At 36.1% G+C, this 27,846-nt stretch overlaps 1 protein-coding gene across 1 annotated transcript in view; it reads left to right on the plus strand.

Moving 5' to 3' along the window:
• Cc2d2b (coiled-coil and C2 domain containing 2B) overlaps positions 1 to 27,846 on the plus strand; it is a 117,723-nt gene that overhangs the window by 63,503 nt on the left and 26,374 nt on the right. Inside the window, 6 exon segments of the mRNA XM_077799110.1 lie at positions 247 to 339; positions 2,519 to 2,610; positions 3,655 to 3,836; positions 14,781 to 14,899; positions 15,573 to 15,682; positions 22,144 to 22,240. Of these exon segments, the coding sequence (XP_077655236.1) occupies positions 247 to 339; positions 2,519 to 2,610; positions 3,655 to 3,836; positions 14,781 to 14,899; positions 15,573 to 15,682; positions 22,144 to 22,240 (693 nt within the window).

A 27,846-nucleotide genomic window follows, 5' to 3' on the forward strand; every position in this document is an offset into this window, starting at 1 on the left:
GCTCAGCAGTAGAGCAACCCAATCACCAGTACCACATACAAAAGATGACCTCATCCCAGAAACAATTATAGTATATAGTCCTAAACTAAAAAGCCGATTCTCAGCGAAAGAATTGTAATGTTTTCTCCCGTCAGTGCTATAGTGTGGCCACTTTCCTCCTGCATGTGAACAGAACTGGATAGCAATATTTTATTGTAGCAGGTCATATATGAAGCCTGTGAAACTAACTTAATGCTCTGTTTATAGGAATATGAAAGTCAGGTAGAGAAGGATATGTCCACTTCAGATGTGAATTCTATTACTGCCCAAAGGATCACTTCTGTCAATTTTCTGAAAAAGGTAACAAAAACAACACAATATTATCAGTATTTTTGCATTTGTTCTTGTGAAAACTGGTGTTCTGTATACATGGTATTATATACACTTCCCTGAGAGCCAGATGTACAAATCCACTTATCGTCCCCTCTTTCTAATCACAGTTCCTTTTTGGAGCTAGGTTACTTCCTGTCCAGTGAGCTCATTGTTAAAAAAACACATCCCAATCTTGAATAGGAATATTGTAGACATCCCAAAGTTCATTTGGAGCACCCCACATCACCAGAAGGCGTATTTTATCACAGTTATATCAAAAACTTGGTTGTGCTTTAATAATAAGTCTGCTGTTCTGACAAATATGAGAGAACTCATCCTTCTTATCCCTTCTCTGTCTCATACATATATTAATATTTAATGTATATAATATATATAGTTTAACATATATTAACAGATATATACATATATCTTTTAATGTTTGGAGAAGCCCAGGAGGGAGGGAAGCAGAGGGCAGAAGATGGGCAAGAGAGTAAGAGAACAAGTAATGCATACAGGAATCTTGGGAAGGAATTTTATTGAATTTCAGTCCCTGTGAAGACTTCTTTGCTATCTGAGGATGGTTAAAGCTATATGTTTGGTAGGTTACTATAATTACAGATACTTTAGATTTGACCTTGGAGGCCTATTATGGCCATAGATGCTTAATTCCTTCCTTTGCTCTATGGTTCTTTAAGTCTTTATTGTGTGACTCTATAAATTTTGTGTGGTTCTATTGAAGGAACTCATAAGACCCGGAGTTGTGTGCACTTTACTTCTTGTTGCTTTACTAGGATCAGTGAGGACAAGGCCAGGATTATAGCAGTAAAGAATGAATGGAGTCCCAGCAATCTCGAGGATTACTAGATAGATTTTTGCTGAAATGTTTGCATCTAAGAGGCTAGTGCATCTTCTCAATCTGTCCCTTTCCTTCATTTATTCAGTGAATATTTATTGAGTATCTACTACAACCTCTGACCTCTTGGAGTTTGTTTTCTGGTGGGAGAAGTCATATATAAACAACATATTATTAGTCTCTCATCAAGTAAAACATATTAGGAAATGAGGAAATAAGGACAAGAGTTCTGTGTGTATGTGTGGGTGGGGTGGGTGGGGGTATGCAGTGTAAGGTGATTACAGAATCCTTTGATAAGGTAATATTTCAACAGTGAACCTTGTACTTGTTTAAACCTGAAAGTGGCCAGGGAGTTTTCTGGGAAAGAATATTCCAGGCTAATGGAACCACATGTGAAAATTCTGGGGGTAAAGCATACTTGGCCTCTGAGAGAAACAGCAAGGAACCCCATCTGCAGGATGCTAATGGAGAAAGGAAAAGAGTGAGCAGCCTTTGGTCCAGTGGGGTCTGGTTCATCTTCAAGGGAAACAATTTGTTGCCCATGTGGCAGGATAATTCTATGTTTTTTTCCCATTCTTCTACCACTTCTGCCTCATTTGATCAGGTAATTAGGCTCTAGGTTACATGTCCCTGGAATGATTTGTAGCAGGACAGAAAGTAGAAAATTGCAACTAGAAGCTGTACTTACTGGTTTCATATCTGTAAACCTAAACCCATTATTAAGGATAGAACTAAAAAAAAAAAAGAAGGATAGAACTAAAGGAAAAAGGGAGGGGTTTCCTCAGACTTAATAGGAGACTAAAAGTAGTCTTTTGAAGAATCAAGGTCTGTTGCAAGGACTTAGGGAAATGGCTCTGTTCGGGCATTGACTTTCTAGCCAAGCAAATGGAATGAGAGCATAAGATTGACAAAGAAAATACAGAAATGTGACCAGATGTCCTTGAGTTTGTAGATTAAGACTCATGTGCTAGTGACATATAGAAATGAGCTCACAGGGCAGTCATCTTCTCTGGTGAAGAGTAGTTCTGGCTATGTATTATTTGAGTTAGATGGGAAAAAAATGAGCAAGGAATTTAGGATGAGATGTGATGGACACAGAAGGGAAAAATGAAAAAAAGTGAATTTGCTTTAGTATGACAGCGTATGTTGGGGATGATTTTAATAATGGTAGCAAACAGAACCATATTTTCACTCATCTAAACTTCCTATTTGTTGCTAGCAAAAATTAGGAGTAAAATATACCAGAAATATTATAAATACCTAACCTTAAAATATAAATAATGCATTTCTTTAAATTTAAAAAAAAAATTTTAGGTGAGAAGATCAATAATGAAAAGAATCATCAAAATTAGCAAATACAGCTTGCCAGATATTGTGGCTGATTATGAAGAAATTGTATCTGCAAGGTACTACTAAAATTATTAAGTATGAAATATAAACCTGTGAGCTAATACCTTCCAACTCCTCTAAGTTCTCTACTTTTTATATTAATAAAGTCACATATCAAAAGATGACGTTTCAGATCATAAAGCAAGAGGTAGAGATTTTAAAATATATTTGGTCACTTTACAGTTGCATTTTAGAATATCTACATGACATGTTTGTAATGGTATAGAACTTTAGGGAAGTTTGTCACCTTCTCCTCATTGATAGTTTTTAGGATATGAAAGAAACGCCTTTGTCTTAAGTCCTAAGATTTTCTTATTTTGAAACTGCTACTGGGCTACCCATTGCTGGTAGCCTGTAATTTCCCCCATCTGAAAATCTGAAAATCCTCAGCAGTGCAAAGGCACTGAGACCCGAAGCAATTGGGGTGGCCTTTGCTGCAGCAACTCATTTTTCGTGTTGTCCATTTGTTAAAGTTAAGAGTAGGAACAGGGAGGAAGCAAACCTCCCTGGGGCCATGTGCAAATTCTTGGTATTACCAACAAAGTTTTAATTTCTTTAAGATGCTGAAATCTATTGAATTTTATTTTTCAGTCCTTGGGGAAAAATGAGTGTGACTCTAGAACTATAATTCATGGATCTATGTTGGCAGGGCTGTCAGTTTATAACTAACTCATTTCAAAGGCTTGGAAATTTTTGAATATTCAGTCACTTTTGTGAAAATGCTTCCTAAAAAATTGAATCATCTTCTGAAAGTTTATCATGCTTTAAGTCTTTATTTCTCAATGTCTTTGCCTCTTTTTGGACCATGTTCCTGAAAGGCATGGAGCAATCACATTTTCTCTCCAACAAGAGGGAACAAAGCATCTCTTCCTTTTTATGCTCAGAAAAATAAGATTTCTTCCTGGGGTTTAAAACAACTTTATCCCCCCTCCATAATGGGGAGAGTGTGGTTCAGAATAATGGCCTTATTTTCAATTAATCAAAAAAAAAAAAAAACAAGTAACCTTTTCAACTATGTTATTTTGTGTATGTGAGACTAATCATTTTTTTTTAATCTTTAGCCAGTTGACATATGCAATTTGTAAGTTTCTTGAACCACAAAGAAGGTTAAAACCTTGGAGGAAAGAAAGGAAAAAAGTCACAGCACAGAATATCTCTGATGGAGATATTAAGATTCTCATCCGAATACTGAGGGCATATAATATTCCCACCAGGAAAACTGCAGTTAGTAGTAGGTAAGGCAGTATGCTCCAATTTATAGAACTGCAAAAAAATCAGTTTTAAATGTGATAAATTTCCTTGCTTTCTTATTTGTGAAACTTTTGCACTTTGTTACTACTCCATATACATAAAATAAATGAAACTTAATATGTTCATTTAGATAATCAAACTGTTTCAGTTTTCAGAAGTTTGAGACTCCTGAAGTAAATTTAGATAATCAAACTAGTTTAGATAATCAAACTATTTCAGTTTTCAGAAGTTTGAGACTCCTGAAGTAAATTTAACATGTATATTTTGGGGGTATTTGCACCATGCTCACTTTCCCATGCTACATCAAAAAAAAAAATTCCTTTGGTCTCTATTCCCTGTTGTGAAACTTCTAGAGCTTCTACTGCCAACACTATTCCATGCCATTGTCACTTCTCAGTGTTGGAAGCAGAAAGTTGAAGAGAGTAGGTGGGATACAAATTTCGTTTTATGAAATGTGTCAGAAAAGCTAAGGAACAAATGTGGAATGCTTTATGAAATCAGAATTGCTACAGTTGTACCATTCTATTTTGGGCTTAGTGAAAGTAGGATTTTACTCATTTCTTTTTTTTTTTTTTTAACCTTTTGAACAGGGCTTGTTGGCATACCCCGTTTTTTTTCTGCATTTTTAAAAAAATTATTTCTTACATACAAGACAATAGTGGAGTGCATTACATTCACAATTATCCATTCACAGCACAATTTTTCGTAACTCTGTATATAGAGTATGTTCACGCCAAATTATGCTATTATACATGAGCTCTTTTTTTTGCATTACAATTCTTTTTAAAAATTTTTTTTAGTTATACATGGACACAGTATCTTTATTTTGTTTATTTATTTTTATGTGGCGCTGAGGATCGAACTCAGGGTCTCTCAAGTGCAAGGCGAGTGCTCTACCACTGAGCCACAGCCCCAGCCCCTACAATTCTTAATATACCTTTATACCACAATTTATCATAGGATTTTACTCATTCTTCAGTATACAGTCACTGGGTTTATCTACTTCTTGCAGAGGATATGCAAAGTCAGAATGTACTTCAGAATGAATAGTCAAAGTATCATAAACATTAAGTGCTCATGTATATTTAGTGTATTCTGGATATTTAGTGTCTTTTATGATTGATATATTATGAATATTTAGTACCCAAGTGCCTCAAAAATATTAGGTGTCCCTGTCTATGTTTAATATGATATACTCCGCTTGCTTATTTTACACTTACTATAACTCATGAATTTAACCTATGAAAAACAAATATCCAGGTACAGTGGCACATGCTTGTAATTGGGAGGCTGAGGCAAGAGGATCACAAGTTCAACAATTTAGCAAGCCCTTAAGCAACTAGTGAGATTTTATCTCAAAAAATAAATAAATAAAATGGATTGGGGATATAACTCAGTGACAAAGCACCCCTGGATTTAATCCCCAGTACCAAAAAATAAGAACAAAAAAATCCTCACATTAATCTATATTTAAAATATCCTAAAGTTTTTCCCAATGTTTTATGAACTACAATCTTATTTATTAATGGAATTCAATGTTCTCAAAACAAATGTACATTTCCAAGGTTGTTTTGTAAAAACAAAGAAGAAAATGGTAACACCAAATAAATAGAAAAAAATATATTCTCAAAATATGACTTGTTTATTTTTCTCCTTTTGTTGAATACCAGAGAAAATTTTGTCATAGGCTGGATCCAACTTTTAGTTGAGCCTTTGGGAGCTGCTTTTCCTGAGTACTAATCATCTCTAACCACTGACTTACACTATGATAAAAAATGTAAGATCCAAGCCAGGGGGAAAATTACCCAGTCCTACCAAACCTAATATTAAAACTAATTAAGTTGATCTGGTGTCTGTTTTGGTGTCAATACCACGCCATTTTTGTTACTATAGCCCTATAGTATAATTTAAGGTTGGGTGTTGTGATGCCTCCTGCTTCACTTTTCTTGCTAAGGATTGCTTTGACTATTTTGGGTCTCTTATTTTCCAAATGAATTTCATTATTGCCTTTTCTAGTTCTGTGAAGAATGTCATTGGGATTTTAATAGGAATTTTATTAAATCTGTATAGTGCTTTTGGTAGTATGGCCATTTTAACAATATTAGTTCTGCCTCTCCAGGAGCATAGAGATCTTTCCATCTTGTAAGGTCTTCTTTAATTTTTTTTTCTCTAGTATTCTGCAGTTTTCATTTTACAGGTCTTTCATCTCTTTTGTTAGATAGATTCCCAAGTAGTTTTTTTTTTTTTTTTTGAGGCTATTGTTTTTTTTTTTTTCTTATTTTTTTTTTTATTGGTCGTTCATAACATTACATAGTTCTTAATACATCATATTACACGGTTTGATTCAAGTGGATTATGAACTCCCGCTTTTACCCCGTATACAAATTGCTGTATCACATCAGTTACCCTTCCATTGATTGACATATTGCCTTTCTAGTGTCTGATGTATTCTGCTGTCTGTCCTATTGTCTACTATCCCCCCTCCCCTCCCCTCCCCTCCCCTCCCCTTTTCTCTCTCTACCCCTTCTACTGTAAATCATGTCTTCCATTTGTATTCTCTTGACTTACCCCTCCTTACCTCTTATATGACATTTTGTATAACCCTGAGGATCGCCTTCCATTTCCATGCAATTTCCCTTCTCACTCCCTTTCCCTCCCACCTCTCATCCCTGTTTACTGTAAATATTCTTCTCAAGCTGTTCGTCCCTACCCTGTCCTTGTTTACACCCCTTATATCAAAGGAGTCATTTGGTATTTGTTTTTTAAAGATTGACTAGCTTCACTTAGCATAATCTGCTCTAATGCCATCCATTTCCCTCCAAATTCTATAATTTTGTCATTTTTTAATGCAGAGTAATACTCCATAGTGTATAAATGCCACATTTTTTTTATCCATTCATCTATTGAAGGGCATCTAGGCTGGTTCCACAGTCTTGCTATCGTGAATTGAGCTGCTATGAACATCGATGTAGCAGTGTCCCTGTAGCATGCTCTTGTTAGGGCTTTAGGGAATAGACCGAGAAGGGGAATAGCTGGGTCAAATGGTGGTTCCATTCCCAGCTTTCCAAGAAATCTCCATACTGCTTTCCAAATTGGCTGCACCAATTTGCAGTCCCACCAGCAATGAACAAGAGTGCCCTTTTCCCCGCATCCTCTCCAGCACTTATTGTTGTTTGACTTCCTAATGGCTGCCAGTCTTACTGGAGTGAGATGGTATCTTAGGGTAGTTTTGATTTGCATTTCTCTGACTGCTAGCGATGGTGAGCATTTTTTCATGTACTTGTTGATTGATTGTATGTCCTCCTCTGAGAAGTGTCTGTTCAGGTCCTTGGCCCATTTATTGATTGGGTTATTTGTTATCTTATTGTCTAATTTTTTGAGTTCTTTGTATATTCTGGTTATTAGGGCTCTATCTGAAGTGTGTGGAGTAAAGATTTGTTCCCAGGATGTAGGCTCCCTATTTATCTCTCTTATTGTTTCTTTTGCTGAGAAAAAACTTTTTAGTTTGAGTAAGTCCCATTTGTTGATTCTATTTGTTAACTCTAGCGCTATGGGTGTCCTATTGAGGAATTTGGAGCCCGATCCCACAGCGTGTAGATCATAACCAACTTTTTCTTCTATCAGATGCCGTGTCTCTGATTTAATATCAAGCTCCTTGATCCATTTTGAGTTAACTTTTGTGCACGGCGAAAGATAGGGATTCAGATTCATTTTGGTGCAAATGGATTTCCAGTTTTCCCAGCACCATTTGTTGAAGATGCTATCCTTCCTCCATTGCATGCTTTTAGCCCCTTTATCAAAAATAAGATAGTTGTAGTTTTGTGGATTAGTTACTGTGTCCTCTATTCTGTACCATTGGTCCACCCGCCTGTTTTGGTACCAGTACCATGCTGTTTTTGTTACTATTGCTCTGTAGTATAGCTTGAAGTCTGGTATCGCTATACCGCCTGATTCACACTTCCTGCTTAGTATTGTTTTTGCTATTCTGGGTCTTTTATTATTCCATATGAATTTCATGATTCTTTTATCTATTTCTACAAGATATGCTGTTGGGATTTTGATTGGCATTGCATTGAACTTATAGAGAACTTTTGGTAATATCGCCATTTTGATGATGTTAGTTCTGCCTATCCATGAGCAGGGTATGTTTTTCCATCTTCTAAGGTCTTCTTCTATGTCTTTCTTTAGGGTTCTGTAATTTTCATTGTATAAATCTTTCACCTCTTTTGTTAGGTTGATTCCCAAGTATTTTATTTTTTGGGGGGATATTGTGAATGGAGTAGTTGTCCTCATTTCCGTTTCAGAGGATTTGTCGCTCATATACAGGAACGCCTTTGATTTATGCGTGTTGATCTTATATCCTGCCACTTTGCTGAATTCATTTATTAGCTCTAATAGCTTCTTTGTAGACCCTTTTGGGTCTGCTAGGTATAGAATCATATCATCTGCAAATAGTGATAATTTAAGTTCTTCTTTTCCTATTTTTATGCCTTTAATTTCTTTTGACTGTCTAATTGCTCTGGCCAGTGTTTCGAGGACTATGTTGAACAGAAGTGGTGAGAGAGGGCATCCCTGTCTTGTACCAGATCTTAGAGGGAATGCCTTCAATTTTTCTCCATTCAGAATGATGCTGGCCTGTGGCTTATCATAGATTGCTTTTACAATGTTGAGGTATGATCCTGTTATCCCTAATTTTTCTAGCGTTTTGAACATAAAGGGATGCTGTACTTTGTCGAATGCTTTTTCTGCATCTATTGAGATGATCATATGGTTCTTATTTTTAAGTCTATTGATGTGGTGAATAACATTTATTGATTTCCGTATATTAAACCAGCCTTGCATCCCAGGGATGAATCCTACTTGATCATGATGTATAATTTTTTTGATATGTATTTGAATCCGATTCGCCAGAATTTTATTGAGGATTTTTGCGTCAAGGTTCATTAGAGATATTGGTCTGTAGTTTTCCTTCTTTGATGTGTCTTTGTCTGGTTTCGGAATCAGGGTGATGTTGGCCTCGTAGAATGAATTTGGAAGTTCTCCCTCTTTTTCTATTTCCTGAAATAGCTTGAAAAGTATTGGTGTTAGTTCCTCTTTAAAGGTTTTGTAAAACTCTGCTGTATACCCATCCGGTCCTGGGCTTTTCTTAGTTGGTAGTCTTTTGATGGTTTCTTCTATTTCCTCTATTGTTATTGGTCTGTTTAGGTTGTCTATATCCTCCTGGCTCAATCTGGGCAGATCATAGGACTCAAGGAATTTATCTATGCCTTCACTATCTTCTATTTTATTGGAGTATAAGGATTCAAAATAATTTCTGATTATCTTCTGTATTTCTGAAGTGTCTGTTGTGATCTTGCCTTTTTCATCCCGTATGCTAGTAATTTGGGTTCTCTCTCTTCTTCTCTTCGTTAGCATGGCTAAGGGTCTGTCAATTTTATTTATTTTTTCAAAGAACCAGCTTTTAGTTTTGTCAATTTTTTCAATTGTTTCTTTTGTTTCAATTTCATTAATTTCAGCTCTGATTTTAATTATTTCTTGCCTTCTACTTCTTTTGCTGTTGTTTTGCTCTTCTTTTTCTAGGATTTTGAGATGAAGTATGAGATCATTTATTTGTTGGTTTTTTCTTTTTTTGAGGAATGAACTCCAAGCAATGAATTTTCCTCTTAGAACTGCTTTCAATGTGTCCCATAGATTCCGATATGTTGTGTCTGTGTTTTCATTTAACTCTAGGAATTTTTTAATTTCCTCCTTGATGTCTTCTAAAACCCATTGATCACTCAGCAACCTATTGTTCATTCTCCAGGTGATGCTTGCTTTTTCCTTTCTTCTTTTATCATTGATTTTCAGTTTCATTCCATTATGATCAGATAAGATGCATGGTATTATCTCTACCCCTTTGTATTGTCTAAGAGTTGCCCTGTGACATAATATATGGTCTATTTTTGAGAAGGTTCCATGTGCTGCTGAGAAAAAAGTGTAGCTACTTGATGTTGGGTGGTATAGTCTATATATGTCAATTAAGTCTAGGTTGTTAATTGCGTTATTGAGTTCTATAGTTTCCTTATTTAACTTTTGTTTGGAAGATCTGTCCAGTGGTGAGAGAGGTGTGTTGAAGTCTCCCATGATTATTGTATGTTGGTCTATTAGACTCTTGAACTTGAGAAGAGTTTGCTTGATGAATACAGCTGCACCATTATTTGGGGCATATATATTTATGATTGTTATGTCTTGTTGGTGTATGGTTCCCTTGAGCAGTATGAAGTGTCCTTCTATATCCCTTTTGATTAGCTTTGGCTTGAAATCTATTTTATTAGATATGAGTATGGACACTCCTGCTTGTTTCCGCGGTCCATATGAGTGATATGATTTTTCCCAACCTTTCACCTTCAGTCTATGTATATCTTTTCCTATCAAATGCGTCTCCTGTAGACAGCATATTGTTGGGTCTTGTTTTTTGATCCATTCTACTAGCCTGTGTCTCTTAATTGGTGAGTTTAAGCCATTAACATTTAGGGTTATTATTGAGATATGGTTTGTTCTTCTATCCATATTTGTTTATTGATGTTACTAAACCTGATTTGTTATCCTCTATGACTACTTTCCCCCCTTTACTGTCCTACCTCCCATTGTTGGTTTTCAATGTTGTTTTCCATTTCCTCTTCCTGTAATGTTTTGCCAAGGATTTTTTGAAGAGATGGTTTTCTAGCTGCGAATTCTTTTAACTTTTGTTTATTGTGGAAGGTTTTAATTTCATCTTCTAACCTGAAGCTTAATTTCGCCGGATACACGATTCTTGGTTGGAGCCCATTGTCTTTCAGTGTTTGAAATATGTTATTCCAGGATCTTCTAGCTTTCAGAGTCTGTGTTGAGAGATCAGCTGTTATCCTGATTGGTTTACCCCTAAATGTAATCTGCTTTCTTTCTCTTGCAGCTTTTAAAATTCTCTCCTTATTCTGTATGTTGGACATCTTCATTATAATGTGTCTAGGTGTGGATCTCTTATGATTTTGCACATTCGGCGTCCTGTAGGCTTCTAGGATTTGGGATTCTGTCTCAATCTTCAATTCTGGGAAGTTTTCTCGTATTATTTCACTGAATAGACTGTTTATTCCTTTGGAATGGAGCTCTGTGCCTTCCTGTATCCCAATGACTCTTAAATTTGGTCTTTTGATATTGTCCCATAATTCTTGGATGTTCTGCTCATGGTTTCTTAGCAGACTTGCTGAGCTGTCTATGTTCTTTTCCAGTTGAAATACTTTGTCTTCATTGTCTGATGTTCTCTCTTCTAAGTGATCTACTCTGCTGGTAGTATTCTCAATTGAGTTTTTAAGTTGGTTTATTGTTTCCTGCATTTCTAGAATTTCAATTTGTTTGTTTTTTATTACCTCTATCTCCCTGTGAAATTGATCTTTGACTTCCTGGATTTGTTTGTCAATGTGATCTTTCATTGTCTGATTTTGCTGTCTCATGTCTTCCTTGAGACTCCAGATCATCTGAAGCATATATATCCTGAACTCTTTATCTGATATTCCATCTGTTGCAGCTATTACCTCTTCTAAAGTTGAGTTGACCTGCATTGCTTGTGGTCCTTTCTTTCCTTGTCTTTTCATACTGCCCGCGTTTCTTTCTGCTTGGTGCAACTGTTGTGTTTTGAAATTTACCCCCTATTTATTTATGTTGCTCTTGTATACTTGAAAAGTCTCCCTTGCAGGTGCGGGCGGCGGCTGTGCCCCTACTCCAATTGGGGTGACGTGTCTATCACGCTGGCGGCTCTCTGGGCCTGTTCCGGGAGTGGAAGGCGGCTCTGCTCTGTCCCTATTCCAATTGGGGTGTCGTGACTACAATGCTGGCAGATCGCTGGGCCTCTTCCGGGCGTGGGCGGTGGGCTTGGCTGGTGGGATTCCACCTAATGGCAGTCCCTAACCTCCCTGCTTGCTAATTAATGGCTTCTCTGAGGCGCCACGCCTTCTGTAGCTGCGGGGCAGGCCGCGCGAATCAGTTGGCCTGGATCTCCGGGGTCCTGCTGCTGGCTGTTTTGATGTTGCAAGCTGTTGGACAGTGGTGGTGTATTCTTCAGCTTTCCCGGATGGTGGCCACTGACTGCCTGGATGGAGTGTCCGCTGTTTTGATGTTTTAATGGCTTCACTGAGGCGCCACGCCTTCTGTAGCCGCAGGGCAGGCCACGCGAATCAGTTGGCCTGGCTCTCCGGGCCCTGCTGCAGGCTGCTGGGATCCCTGGCACTCTATCACTTTGATTTTTTCTGCTTGCCCCTCCCCCAGCGCTGGCTAGCCAGGTTTCCTTTTGGCTGCTACTGGGAGGAGGGGTTGGAGGTCAGGTGTCTCTGGTTTCCCCCTAGCCTGTATGGAGGCTCAGCTTGATACTCCCTCTCCCGGCAAGCCTAGGAGAGATTTTATGCGAATTCCCGCTGTCTGGGGGGTGAGCTGAATGACACCGACCTGTTTTGATGTCGCACTCTGAAGGAGAGTGGCGGTGTATCCTTCAGCTTTCCCGGATGGTGGCCGCTGACTGGCTCGGCGGAGTGTCCGCTGTGGGGGATGGGACTGTACCGCTTCCTTCCCCTTCTGAGAACCCGTGCTCGGCCCAAGGGTCCGTGTGGGCTTGGCTGGTGGGATTCCACCTAATGGCCTTCCCTAACCTCCCTGCTTGCCAATTAATGGCTTCACTGAGGCGCCACGCCTTCTGTAGCCGCAGGGCAGGCCACGCGAATCAGTTGGCCTGGCTCTCCGGGCCCTGCTGCAGGCTGCTCTGAGGCTATTGTTAATGGAGTAGTTTTCCTAATTTCTCCTTCTGTAGAGTCAACCCATTTGATATATGTGTTGATTTTATAACCTCCTACTTTGCTGAATTCATTGATGAGTTCTAGAAGTTTTCTAGTGGAATTTTTTGAATCTTCTAAATATAGAATAATGTCAGCAAATAGTGATTGAGTTCTTCTTTTCCTATTTGTATCTCTTTAATTTCTTTCCTCCTGTCTAATTGCTCTGGCTAGAGTTTCAAAGATGATGTTGAATAGAAGTGGTGAAAGAGGGCATCCTTGTCTTGTTCCAGATTTTTAAAAGAAATGCTTCCAATTTTTCTCCATTTGGAATGATATTGGCCTTGAATTTAGCATTATAGCTTTTATGATGTTGAGGTATGTTCCTACTATCCCTAGTTTTTCTAGTGTTTTGAACATGAAGGGGTGCTGTATTTTGTCAGATGCTTTTTCTGCATCTATTGAAATTATCATGTGATTCTTGGTTTTAAGTCTGTGGATGTGATGAATTACGCTTATTGATTTCTGTATGTTGAACCAACCTTGCATCCCTGGGATGAACCCTACTTGATTGTGGTGCACTATCTTTTTAATATATTTTTGTATGCAATTTGCCAGAATTTTATTGAGACTTTTTGCATCTATGTTCATAAGGGATATTGGTCTGAAGTTTTATTTCTTTGATGTGTCTTTGTCCAGTTACTATCAGGGTGATACTAGCCTCTGAATGAATTTAGAAGGGTTCCCTCCTTTTCTATGGTACAGAATAGAAGACACAGAGACAAACCCACTTAAATACAGTTATCTCATACTAGACAAAGGCATCAAAAACATTCACTGGAGAAAATATAGCCTAGGTCAACAAATGGTGCTGAGATAATTGGAAATCCACATGTAACAAAATAAAATTAAACCCCTATCTCTCACCCTGCATGAAACTCAATTCAAAGTAGATCAAAGACTTAGGCACTAGAACAAAGACCCTGTGCCTAATAGGAAAAAAAGTGGGCCCAAGTTTTCACCATGTTGGCCTAGGATCTGACTTCCTTAACAAGACTTCTAAAGTATAAGAAGTAAAATCAAGAATCAATAAATGAAATGGATTCAAACTAAAAAGCTTCTTCTTGGTAAAGAAAACAATCAATAATGTGAAGAGAGAGCCTTCAGAATGGGAGAAAATCTTTACCACATGCACTGCAGATAGAGCATTAATCTCCAGGATACATAAAGAACTCAAAAAACTTAACACCAAAACCACAAATAACCCAATCAATAAATGGGCTAAGGAACTGAACAGACACTCCACAGAAGAAATATAATCAATCAACAAATATATGAAAAAATGTTTATCATCTTTAGCAATTAGAGAAATGAAATCAGAACTGCTCTAAGATTTCATCTCATCCCAGTCAGAATGGCAATTATCAAGAATACAAGCAACAATACATGTTGGTGAGGATGTGGGGGGAAAAGTACACTCATATATTATTGGTGGGAATGCAAATTGGTGCAATCATTATGGTAAGTGATATGGAGAGTCCTCATAAAATTTGGAATGGAACCATCATTTGACCCAGCTATACCACTCCTCATTTTATATCCAAAGGACTTAAAATCAGCATATTACAGTGATACAGCCACATCAATGTTTATAGCATCTCAGTTCACAATAGCGAAATAGATAGAATATCACTCAGCCTTAAAGAAGAATGAAATTATGGCATTTGCTGGTGAATGGATGGAGTTGTAGAATATCATGCTAAGCAAAATAAGCCAATCCCAGAAAACCAAAGGCTGAATGTTTTCTTTGATATGCAGGTGCTAATTCACAATAAGGGTGGGGAGGAAGTTAGGAAAGAATAGTTACTTTAGATTAGGTAGAGGGGAGTGAGGGGAGGGGAGCGGGTATGTGGATAGGAAGGACAGTAGAATGAATTAGACATTATTACCCTATGTACATATATAACTATACAACTGGTGGGATTTTACATCATGTACAACCAAAAGAATAAGAAACTATACTCTATTTATCATATATCAAAGTGCATTCTACTGTTATGTATAGCTAATTAGAACAAAATTGTAAATTTTCAAACTAAAAAAAGCAATATTTTTTAAAAAGCTAATTAAGTTGTCTCTATATTGTTTTTCCTAAAGAGCCTTGGATATGCCTGCTTATTTGATGTCATCCATATCTCGCCTCAGACATAAAGAAACAATCAAATCAGTAGGCTCAGATGAGATCTTAAATGAGATAAGTATTTAACACTTCTATAAAGTATACTATTGATTGTTTGCTGTGAATTGCAACTGGTTCCTAATTGGCCTCTCCATCTCTATTTTCTTTGACTTCCAATTTACTTTCCTAACATAGTGAAGATCTTCTTTATAAAATTCTAAGCTTTTTATTCTCTGCTCTAAGTGTCTGTAGAACAAGGTACAATCTCCTTGAAATGGCTACCAAATCTTCAATCTTCTGGCCCTTGTCCACCAACCAGCCTCAGTCCTGTCCACCCCACAGCCGAGTCTCACTGCTCCTTGTTCTACAAGGCCTCCTCTGGTTTCTTCTGCATGCAGTGGCCTCCCCACCTTCTCAACCAGTATTTTCTCTGTGATGTGCTCCTTGTTCTAACCTCAGAAACTTAATCATTCCTTAACTTTAACATATTTCTTCTGTTTTATTTCTCATGTTCCTTCATACTTATTGGTTTATTATTTATTTTCCCCTGGTAAACTTTAAAATTCTTTAGGGAAAGTTCTATTTATCTTTGGGCCCTGGAAAGTAGCTGATGTGGAATAGGATGAATGGATGTTTATTAAGTCAGTGGATGAATACTGGCCATTTGGAAAACTAGTTGCAATCCAGTTGCCAAGTAATTTCCTAGCTTTCTACCTGTACCAACTACGTAAAATATTTCAAAAATCTAGTCAATGTTTATTATGTGTTTCAGGATACCATACATCCTTTTATAGAAGTTTCTTTTCAGCATACAGTATACCAAACCAGTACTGCAAATGGATCTCATCCTTGCTGGAATGAAGAAATTAAAGTAGATTTTATGTAAGTTGGTCGATTTTCCTGAAGCTTTTTGTTTTTTTAAAAAGAAAAAGAAAATTGTTTTCGTAAGCCATTAATTAAAAATAATGATACACTTTAAACTTTTAAATTGTGAAATATTTAATTCATATAAACTAATATACATAATATATAGTATATATAAGTTCTGAAGATAGATAATAAAATAAATACCTGCATCCAGATTTAAAAAATAGAATATTACCAATTCCTTAGAAGGCCCTCTGTACCATTACTTAACTATCCCTTTCCCAGAGGTAAAAAAAACCATGAATTTGTGTTTGTCATTCTCTCTCTTCCTTTATTTTACTTCATACATATTTTCCCCAACATTTATTTATGCATGTTTTCAGCTTTATACAAATTGAGTCACAATTATGTATTCTTTTGTAATCTTGTTAATTTACTCAAATTATTTTGAGAGATTCATCCTTGTTCATAATTATGGTCTAGCTGTTTGTTCTGGTCTGAATGTACCCCCAAGGTTGAGTATTGGAAACTTAATCCCCAGAACAGCTGTGTTGGGAGGCGGAGTCTAGTGGGAAGTGTTCAAGTCTTGATGGCGCTTCCCTCACAAGTCAGTTAATACTGTTATAAAAGAGGTAGAGGGATTGTGTTCCCCTGATCTTCTTCTGTCATGTGACAATATAGCGTCTATCCCCTTTTGGTCTTTCAGTTTCTCATCATGTAAAGACACAGCACAAAGGCTTTCACCAGACTCCAGAAACTGGTGCCTTTTTCTTGAACTTATAGCCTCTAGAAATATGAGAAATAGGGCTGGGGATGTGGCTCAAGCAGTAATGCGCTCTCCTGGCATGCGCGGGGCGCTGGGTTCAATCCTCAGCACCACATAAAAATAAAATAAAGATGTTGTGTCCACCAAAAACTAAAAATAAATATTTTTAAAAAGAAATATTTATTCTTATTCTTTATAAATTACCCAGTCTCAGGTATTATGTTATAGCAGCATAAAATGGGTTAAGACTGCTATTTATTTTTTTCACATCTATATAGTATTACATTGTATGAAAACATAATTTATTTATGCTTTCTTCTGTTAATGCACATTTGTCTTGTTTCTAATTCTCTTGTATTGCAAGCAGAGTTGCTGTGGACATTTTGTGCTTATCTTCTGAAACACACGTCTAAGAGTTTTTTTAATAAGACAGTGGCTCTCAAACTTTTTGTGCATTAAAATCACCTACAAAGCTTCTTAAAACAGATTTCTGGATCTACCTCCCTAGTTTCTAATTCATTAGGCCTTATAATTATAGTCCTAGCAAGCTACCAAGTGGCACTAATGCTGCTAGTCAGGCAACAAACTTTAAGAACCTCTCCTCTCTCTAGTCCAGGAGCAGAATTGCTTTGTTGTAGTTGAATTCAATTTCAACTTCACTAGATAATGCCAAACTGTTTCCTAAAGTGATTGTACTAATACACATTATAACAACAATGTATAATTGAAATATTTTTTATTTTTTCTGATATAATGGATCTAAAATGGTATTTTCATTGTGGTTTAATTTATATACTTTTTCCAGGCATAGTGGCACACACCTGTAACCTAGCAGCTCAAGAGGCTGAGGCAGGAGGCTTGCAAGTTCAAAGCCAACCTCAGCAACTTAGCAAAGCCCTAAGCAAGTTAGTGAGACCCTATCTCAAAATAAAACATTAAAAGAGTTGGAGATGTGGCTCAGTGGTTAAGAGCCCCTGGGTTCAATCCCTGATACAAATATATATATATATATATATATATAACACTCTTATTTTTAATGAGGTTGTACTTTTTTTTTTCTTCAGCTTCTTAAATCTAACAGATTTTATTCTTTAGATAAGTTTTAGGTTTACAGTAAAAGGGTGTGGAGAGAGTTCCTGTGTACCCCCTCACTACAACACACAGCCTCTTGGCATCAACATGCTATATTAATGTGGTATATTTGTTACAACTGATGAGCCAACATTGACACATCACTGTCTAAGACTTGTTTTAATAAGACAGTGGCTCTCAAACTTTTTGTCATTAAAATCACCTACATAGCTGTCTGTCATCAGCCAATGTGCATGGTTTACATTAGGATTCATGCTCTGTGTTGTACATTCTGTGGGTTTTGATAAATATACAGTGCCATTCACTCACCTTTATAATATCATACAAAATAGTTTCACTGCCCTAAAAATTGTGTGCTCCATCTGTTTGTCTCCCACTCTTCTTAGAACCACTAATCTTTTTATTGGCTCCACATTTTGCCTTTTCCAGAACAGTGTTGTATGAATCAGGATTCTTCAGAGAAACAGAACCAAAGGGGGGGGAGGTCCACAGGGAGGTCAGTCTTTTTAGTGTTTTCAACTAATTGGAAGAAGCCCACCTTTATTGTGGAGAGTAATCTGATTTACTCAGAGTTTATTAATTTTTTTAATTGCAACCAAAATACACTTTCACAGAAACATGTAGAATAACATTTGACCAAATATCTCTAAAATGTGGCCTCGCCAAGTTGGCACATGAAAGTAGCCATCGCAGTCATATAGTCGGAATAATACAGTATGGAAACCACTGAGCTGCATCCCCTGCCTTTTGTTTTTATTTCTGATTTTGAGACAGAATCTCACTAAGTTGCCCAGGGTGGCCTTAAACTCCTCCTGCCTCAGAATCCAGAAACTGGATTACAGGTGTGGGCCACCACCCTGACTCCTTCATGTCTTATCATGGTTTGATAACTCATTTTTTTCCATTGAATAATACTCCATCGTACGGACATGTCAGAATTCTATTTGTCTGTTCACCTTGAGCTTCTTTTCAATCATTAGTATTTTATTTTCTGTACATCTTCCTATTGCTCTGTCTTTTCCTTTTTTTTTTAAGGAGTTCTCTGTATCTTTTGGATATTAGCCCTTTGTCTCTTATATGTGGTGAAACTACTTTTCCCTAATGCTTGGGTTTTCATTTTCTTTATAATATATTATGATGAAAAATCAGTTATTAATTTTACTATCATTTTCCTTTATGGTTTGTGGTTTTTTAAAATCTTGTTTAATTATCAGTGGACTTCCTTTACTCTCCTTACTTTAAAACTTAATTTGCATTGAAGTTTTAGACTCCTTGCACTTTCTAAACAGCATGTACATATATATCTTTCTATGCTATTCCTATATATAAAAGGTGTAGCTGATAAATCATATTTTTAAGCCTAAAAGAAATACCCAACTATGTTCCTTGCTACCAGGAAGGAACAAAATAGACTAGAGTTTCTTGATTCTGTAACTAAATGTGGTGTTTAGGAACACAAACTCACACACATACACAGAACCCAGGGAAAATTGATATAATTAAATATGTACGTTCTCTAATATAGCTGTGTTTTACTGCTGGGTACAAATTTCTGATCAAGCATCTGTAGATGTTAAATATGTAAATGTTTTCCTAATAATATGATGTTATTTTTTTCTTTAAAGGTGGGAAAATTGACTTCTTATTTGTATATGCAGATGAGGACTGTCTTATGGATTGAATGTCATATGATTTATATGATTTTCTAATTTTTTTAGAACTTTGTATTAACATTTTATATTTCACATTATTTTATAGTTCATATATGATTATATATGATTGTTTATATGCTCTTATATTATTTATATAATTTATCTAGTGTTAACATAGTCATTCCCATCAACAAGTCTTAGAGACTCAGTAGAACTAACATAATCATTTATATATATATGAAGACATTGTGTAGGCTATATAAACAGTCACATTCCAGCTGCCACTTTACATGGAAACCTCCAGACCCTAACCAGGATGTGCAAGGAGAGGGAGACCCTGAAATCATATGCCGTGACTTCAATTGGATGAGAAAAAAATCATAATAGACTAGTGTGCCTTTGAATTTTGTTAGCTCAGATGCTATGGATACTTTTACTAACAGTAGAAATCAAGTTTGTTCTTCCATATTTAATATCAGCTCAGTTGTATTTTCAGAGTCTTTGGCTATAGTTCCCAAATAGCTTTTCTTATTTGACTGCCTGTGTGGATATTGTACCTCTTGCTTTGCCCTTCATTCATACTTGATTTCCTGAAATTTTATTTATTTTTTAGTTGTAGATGGACACAATGCCTTTATTTTATTTATTTATTTTTATTTAGTGCTGAGGATGGAACCCAGTACTTCACATGTGCAAGGCAAGTGCTCTATTACCAAGTTACAACCTCAGCACTTTCCTGAACTTTCCAGTCTTTGTGTATGAAGGAGAGTGTTCATTTTAAAGAGAATATTATATTATGTCAAATTCACTAATTAGTATATCAAATGTATTTTCTTTAAAAGTTTATAAAAGTAAGCTGGGCATGGTGGTGCACACTACTCAGGAGGATGAGGCAGGAGGATCACAAGTTTGAAGCCAACCTGGGCAACTTAGTGAGACCTTTTCTCAAAATAAAAGAGAAAAAGAGCTGAAGATGTGGCTCCGTGGTAGAAGTGGTAGAGTGCTTGCCTGGCATATTCAAGGCCCTGGGTTCAATCCCCAATAAAGAATAAAAGCTTGTAAATGTAAAATATGTGGTTATATGTGTTTGAAAATATTTAGAATATTAATTTAGACATTGAAATTAGAAGAAGTATACTGTATTAAATAATTTGGGAGGACACAAACAGATAAATAAACTTCTAAGTGAACTAAATAAAGACTGGAGAGTGTTTTCATTCTTGCAACTGTAACAATGAGCTAAATCAAGAACACACTTGGGTTCAACTGAATGGATCTGACAATTCAGCCAAGGCAAAATCATCTAGGGACCACTTTTTATGGCCTCCAAAATAAGTCCCCTATTTCTCTTCTTCCTGTGACATTTTAGTGACTAAAAACCCATGCAGATAGTAATAATAAATAATTCACAAGTAGTACATAGCCCTCTAAGCCGAAGTTTGGAGGAGGAACTGTGGCAAATTTTGAGGAAAGTTTGAGTACAATACAAGATAATTCAGAAAGTCTTGAAGGATTTAAGGGATATTCTAAGTTAACAAGCTTCAAAATGTCCTGAAGATGATAGTTGTCCCTCCTTCTGCCTGGCCTGCCCTGCCTTAAGGCTTTCCAACATGAAAGGAAACCCTTGAGCGAATTAGGGGAGTTAGATGTTAATTTGTCCCTCAGAAATGTAAGGGACATTTTAGTTTAAAATTTCTCTCTAAACTCAATTAGCATTTTTCAGCTATCACTACCTATTGGACTCAGAAAGTTATAGGAACCGTTAAGAGATCCTTTAAGATAGTACCTGCTTCTTTAAGTAACAGGCTTTAACAAATAATGTTTGAGCTGGGTGCAGTGGCACACTCCTATAATCCCAGCAGCTTGGGAGGCTGAAGCAGGAGGATCACAAGTTCAAAGCCAACCTCAGCAAAGTGAGGCACTAAGCAACTCAGTGAGACCCTGTCTCTTAAGTAAAATACAAAATAGGGCTGGGGTTGTTGCTCAGTAATGGAGTGCCCCTGAGTTCAATCCCTGTACCCCACCCCCCAGCAATTAAAAATAAAAATAAAAATAACACAAACCAAATAAGGTCTGAGGTCTGCCACTTGGTGGCAACACCAATAATTGAGTTTCAATTACCCCATGTATGATAACCTACTATACAGGATTGTGATTTTCATCTTAGTTGAATGTTTGATGGAGATTCAATACTCTAGCTGGAGCTGAGAGTGGAAGGTCATTGCTTATGATATATACTGTCATTTCTGTTACTTCCAATGTGTACCTAATCAAGTAAGCCATCAGCAGACAGCTTGCAAAATTAAATATACTCTATTATCCCAATTTCTCGTTGGAGAAAATAAATATGAGAAAAAGAATAAGCTCTGCAGTTATTAAGTAATCAAATCCATGAACTGGAAGCAAAAGAGGGTTTTTATTTGTTTTTATTTAGGTTTTTTTTTTATTCTTTATTTTGTAATCAAAGGGATTGAGCCCAGGGGAGCTATACCTCAGAGGTATATCCCCAGCCCCTTTTTATTTGAGAAAGGGTCTCACCAAGATGTCCAGTTTGTCCTCAAATATGTGATCCTTTTGCCTCAGCCTCCTGGGATTTCAGGAATGTGCCACTGAGCCCAGAAAGAGCATTTCAACCATATATATAAACCAAGAATTTAAGATAGTAGATAATCTGAATACAGCATTTCCAGATAATGTTTCAGTGGATGGCTCTGGTGCAAGCCTTTCTGCTTGATAGTTAACATTTTTACTTTTCATCTTAAAAGAGATATAAGGTAAATTCCAAAGCACCTACTGATTCTAATGGAAGGTCACAGCTAGTTTTCAAAGCATGCAGCTTTTTCTAGGTTTATGCTTTATAAAGAAAAGGATACGACAATTTTACCATACTTTATGAATAATAATCTCAGAAAATAAATGGATTTTGAAAAAAATAAGCACTTAACCTATGTTTTTCTTATTTGCAGCTCACCAGGACATGATTATAGCTTCTCAAGCTTATCTAAAATAAAAGATAATATATGTATCAACATTTTTGATGAAATGATAATTGAAAAACATGAGGTAAAGTAGAATAATTGTAATAGTCAATGTTCAAATAATTCTAAGAAGATCCAACTGTCATTTGAAGAATTCTGTAAGCTGGGTGTGGATGCTCAATTCAGGCCAAGTGGTGTCCTTGCATACATAAAATTTGTGTGTGTGTGTGTGCTACTTGAGATTGAACCCAGGACATAGCACATGCTAGGCAAGGGCTCTAGTACTAAGTTATATCCCCAGCCAAGTTCTACTTCTTTTTAAAATTCTTTTACAACTTTTAAATAACCTTTTATAATTTACCCAAATCTTTATTTAGTTGTGTATTGTATCTCTTTCTATTTGGGGATCGTAGTAGTCTTCACATGTATTCTGGAGCAGGGCAATAGGCAGAGCCCTATGCTAGACAAAGCTGGCCTTTTGACAAATCTTAACAAAAGTTTTTACATTTGAAGCTAATCTATTCCCTCTTTCTAAATATCATTCTATTTAGGTAGATGTGGAAACAAAGTTTTATATATTGTTAATTTGTAAGGGACATATGAAGTTAACATTAATAATACTGCATCTGAAATTTGAATCCATCAGAAAGACTAAGAGAGCCCATATTTTTCTTTCCTTGTGAAAAAAGGGGCAAAATATTTTTATGTTGCACATTGCCAAACTTAAATCAACCAGGCTCATATTATCCTTCCAAAAATACATTTAAATTCTCATGCTGGTATAAAGAATAATATAATTCTTCATATAACTTATTAATAACCGGTTACTTTTATTCAGTTTCAAAATATTGAATAGCAAAATAAATCCCTGTTATGGTCTACTTATGAGGTATCCTCCAAAAGCTCATGTATAAGACAGTATCATAATTTTCAGTGGTGAAATGATTAGATTATGGAGATGTGAACTAATCAACTGATACGAGTTAACTGGGTTGTAACTGTAAGCAGGTAGGGTGTGGCTGGAGGAAATAGGTCACTGGGGATAAGCCTTTGGGGTTCATATTTTGTCCCTAGTGAGCAGAACTCTCTCTGATTCCTGATTGCCAAGCTGCTTTCCGTCTTCTGCATCCTTCCACCATGATGTTCTGTCTTACCTGGGGCTATAGCTGTGGAGTAGGCTGACCATGGACTGAACCTCTGAAACAATGAGCCAAAATAAACTTTTTCTTCTCTAATTATTCTTGTCAGGTCTTTTGATAACAGCAATGACTGAAACAATCCCCACTTAATTTTGCCTTTTAAGAATAAATAAAATATAGTAAAATAGAACATGTTTAGAGATGTACTCCCTAGGTGACCAGTGCCCTCAATCATTTTAATTATCAGAGTGGCATCATTTGGAATGTCAACTGTTTGGACACATCTAATTATCTTTACTCAAAAATGATATAATGTAATTAGGAACACACAAACATAATCCTGAAAAAGTTTGTCCCAAGAAACGATTTTAGTTTGGAGGATACACACATACAAATTTTCTGTAGTTTTGTATTTTAAAAAGAGTGTGTAATCTGCAGAATGCAAAGTATACATTTAACACACAAAGAAGCCAGAAATAATTAACATCACAGTAACACAGATGTCATATGTATAAAATTAGCTTTTATTCTTGAAGCAAAATTCACAATACATGTTTTCATAGAATAACTATAATTATGTGAGTCTCCTGTAACAGGTTTGCATAGACTAATAATACTGAAAAAAAATCAAAGAATATCTTTGTGTGGTTTAGGAAGCAGGGCTAATAATCCCAAAGAGATTTATCATGGAGTGTACAGATGCAGTACATCTCATATACACCATAACAAAATATGTTGTACAAAAGAGAACACTTACCAGTTACCTTGCATGTATTAAACCTTCATAACTTTAACTTTACAAACTCTTGTGTAACATTTAGAAAAAGCTCAAATACACTGCATATTTAGCCTCCAGATGTATACACAACTCTAGTCACAGATATATAGTGTCAAATATATCATATAACCTAAAATAACATATTTAATTAGAGTTATAAAGTGATCACTTAAAAGATTTTAAAATAGACAGGTACTTATACAAACCTTGATTTTTTTAAGACTAGTTTTCCTAAGTAAAGAAAACCTAATAGATCAAGAAATTGTCTTGATAAAATACAAAGTCTTTGTTCTTTAAGCCAGTTCTTTGTGAACGTTAATAATAGCAGACTACTGTTTGTTTGTTTTTTAAACTTATTGCTTTCAATATAGAGAATTAGAGTCTGGTTTTTTTATCAGTTCATTAAATTTTGACTTTGGAAAAACTCTTAAACAACTTAATTCTAGCTGACTTAATCACACATACAAATTTTCTAAGGTTTATTTTTGTAAGCCTTCTTTGACTTGACTTAGAATCTCTACAACTTATATACAATCCTTTCTCATCAAAAATCATTCCTTTTTCCTTTTAACTTTCCTTACCAATAATATATCCCCACAGCTATCACTTTCTTATGTCTCTTTTCTTTTTCCTTAATATTTTTAAAATTTGTAATTTGAAACAAGCCTTACATAATTTCTAAATTTAGGTAAATTATTACTTTTTCCTCAGTAAGATAAATACTTTTTTGCATATTTTAAAAAATCAAAACATAGCTTAAAGCCTTAAACATGTTAATTAGAATGTTAACTCTCAGCAACCTTGCTTTTTAGTGAAGACCCAGAAAAAAAAATCTTAATTGATTTTCCACATAACAAAAATTCATTAAAACACATTTATTAATATACTGTTGTAAGCTATGCCTTTAAAATAGACCAAACACATTTGTCTTTACATAGTGTCAGAATTTATTGAATAACAATATATTCACAAGCTCCACCATTTTCAGTGGTTTCAACTCACCAAATACTTGTCACCTGTTATTCAGAAGCCAGACAATCACAAGTTCTTTATTTCAATCTCATCTCTATAATACTGAAGTCCCACACACTTTATACAATGATATAGGTTACAGAAAGTTTAAGAAAGGGTTAAGGCAGAGGAATGGTCAGTGTAGCAGAATAAATTTATGGGGAAGGAGGAGAGATGGGAAAGGGTAGGAAATGTGGAATAAATTTGACAAAATCACACTATGTATGTATAAATGTAACAGGTGAATTCCACCTTTATGTGCATTTGTACAGACCAATTAAAATAAACAAGGAGGACTCAGGAAGCAGAGAGAGGGAGGACACAGAGGGAAAGGGCCACCGGGAAGATTCACCTTTCTAGGTCACGCACCTAATGACTCACCTCCTCCAGTCATGGCCTCCAGCTTATAGTTACCAGTCCTTCCATTCAAACCAAAATGCACTGATTAACTTACAGATCACATAGTCTAATCATTTTACTTCTAAATATTCCTGCATGAACAGAAGCTTTTGAGGTATGCCTCATATCCAAACCATAACAGTGACATGGCCTCAAATTTGCAGCTTTCCTGCCTCAGCCTCCTTCGTTGCTGTGATAACAGGCATATACCAACATATCCAGCTAAAGCTTATATCCTGCTTTCAGTTGCCTAGAAGGCATTTGTGAGCCCAAGTGAAGAGTCAGTGCTTTTAGCAAAAAACACCTCACCTACTTATAACACTGGGGATGAAAGAGCTGAACTGAACTGGATTTGGACTTGGCACAGAAAGCTAGAAGCATCTTCCACATTTGGAACTTAGGTGAACCAAAACTGTTATAAACCCTCTTATTGCCACAAAAAGAACTTTACTCCAAAGATGTTGGTTTAAAAAGGAAAAGAAAAAAAAGAAAAAAAAAAAAACAGCTGGGGGACCTAGCCAACATCTGTAATTCCAGCTGAGGCAGGAGGATTGCGAGTTCAAGGCCCTCCTGGGCAATTTATCAATACCCTGTCTCAAAAGTAAAAATTAAAAAGGCTAGGGATCTAGCTCAGAAGTAGAATGCTCTTAGATTCAACTTCCAGTACTGCATTTTTTTTCCTCTTTTTAAAAAACATTTTAAATTTATCAGCATATCATTTTCATCATAATCCCTTAAAATTTTTTCCTAGTATTATCTACTCTTCCCTAACTTTGTCCAAATGTGTCTAATTTTATTCCATGATTTATTTTGGAAGCATTTAAACAAAACTCATGAAACCAGAGGATCTCTTTTAAAAAGGGCTTTATTGAGCCAACACAGATGCTGCTAGAACGAAAGGCCAAGTCCTGAGACAAACAAGTTCCGGCAGTAACCACAGTAACCAGCAGTATGGCTCTGTAGCGGTTGGAAAAATGCTCACTGGACCTTTAAAGAGCCAGAGTATTTTATAATGCTAATCTGGGGGAAAGAACCTATAAATTATTTATAGTGAACCTGTCACTGGAGAAGAGACTTCTCCAGAGAAAGGTCTAAGAAGTTTCCAGAGGGGAGGGGGAATTCAAGTCAGGACAAGGGGGGTTCTTGGCACATGTAAGCGGAAAAAAATTTCAACTGGAATCTAAGGCATAGACAGAGGTTTATTTAGGAAGTAGATAACACATTCTAGGGAAAATGCAGGCTCTCTTGAGAGAAGCCCTCCCTTGGGCTGGGGGTGCAAAATTTACAGAAAGGCCATGGTTAGGGGCCCGGCTGGAGGTGGAGCCAGGTGGAGCTACACAATTTTGCACCCTGAGCAATTTTCCCTGTGCTTGTGTGTTTCCTTTATTTTACAGGGACATGGGCCAAGGACATGTCATACAAGATTTACAACTGTGCTTTCTGCATCTCAGTGACTCCCTTAAGATACAGTATCTCTCTCTCTCTTTACTCTAAATACGTATCTCAAAACTACATTGGCTGTAGGCAAGAGAGGATAACACAAGAGTGGGAGAAACTTTGGGTTAGGAGGGCAGAGAATAAGAAGGAATTCAGGACTAGCTGAGGTTGTAAACAGAATGAGGTGGCAATTCAGGGTATAAAACTGTCGTCTTCTATTCAATCTGTAGTTTCTTAGCTGTATAACTTCCCCCATTTCACCTCCCCTCCACTATTCATCCCTTATAATTAAATTTAAGACATCTCAGAATCTTTCCTATTAAAAAGATTTGCCTAATTTTTAAAGAACCAACTATTGAAATTGTTTTTACATTTCATTTTTTTGTGTTTTCTGATTCACTTACTTCTGATTGCATTTTTATTGTTTTCTTCCTTCCAGTGTCTTAGAACTGATTTCTGTACTTATTGTAGTAAAAACGTTGAATGCCTCATTTGTTTGATCTCTTGCCCTCTTGTAAATGTTCCAAAAATTATTGAATGTTCCAAGACTATGAATTCATCTCTAAAAACATCTTAAACTATATATTTTACATTTGAATACCTACTACTTTACTTTTCATTATTTTCTACATATGTTTATTAATTTTCTTTCTTGACCTAATAGGTTTTTTTAAATATTGTGTTTTTATATTTTCAAATGTTTGAGAGAATTTAGTGTAAAACTTTTGGTTTTAAAAGTTTCATTACATTGCAGCCAGTCATATTGGATATTTGGGCCTCTTAGCCACAATTCATTTCTTCAAGTCATTGGTCCCAATTCTGTGGTTGCCAATAAACATACATAGGTATTAATCCTAGTAACAAGATTAAGGCCACACTGTGCCAGCTGAATAGCTCACACATACAGAATCAAATGCTGGGACAAAG

The sequence above is a fragment of the Urocitellus parryii genome, chromosome 5 (assembly GCF_045843805.1).
Source record: "Urocitellus parryii isolate mUroPar1 chromosome 5, mUroPar1.hap1, whole genome shotgun sequence".
Classification (NCBI taxonomy): domain Eukaryota; kingdom Metazoa; phylum Chordata; class Mammalia; order Rodentia; family Sciuridae; genus Urocitellus; species Urocitellus parryii.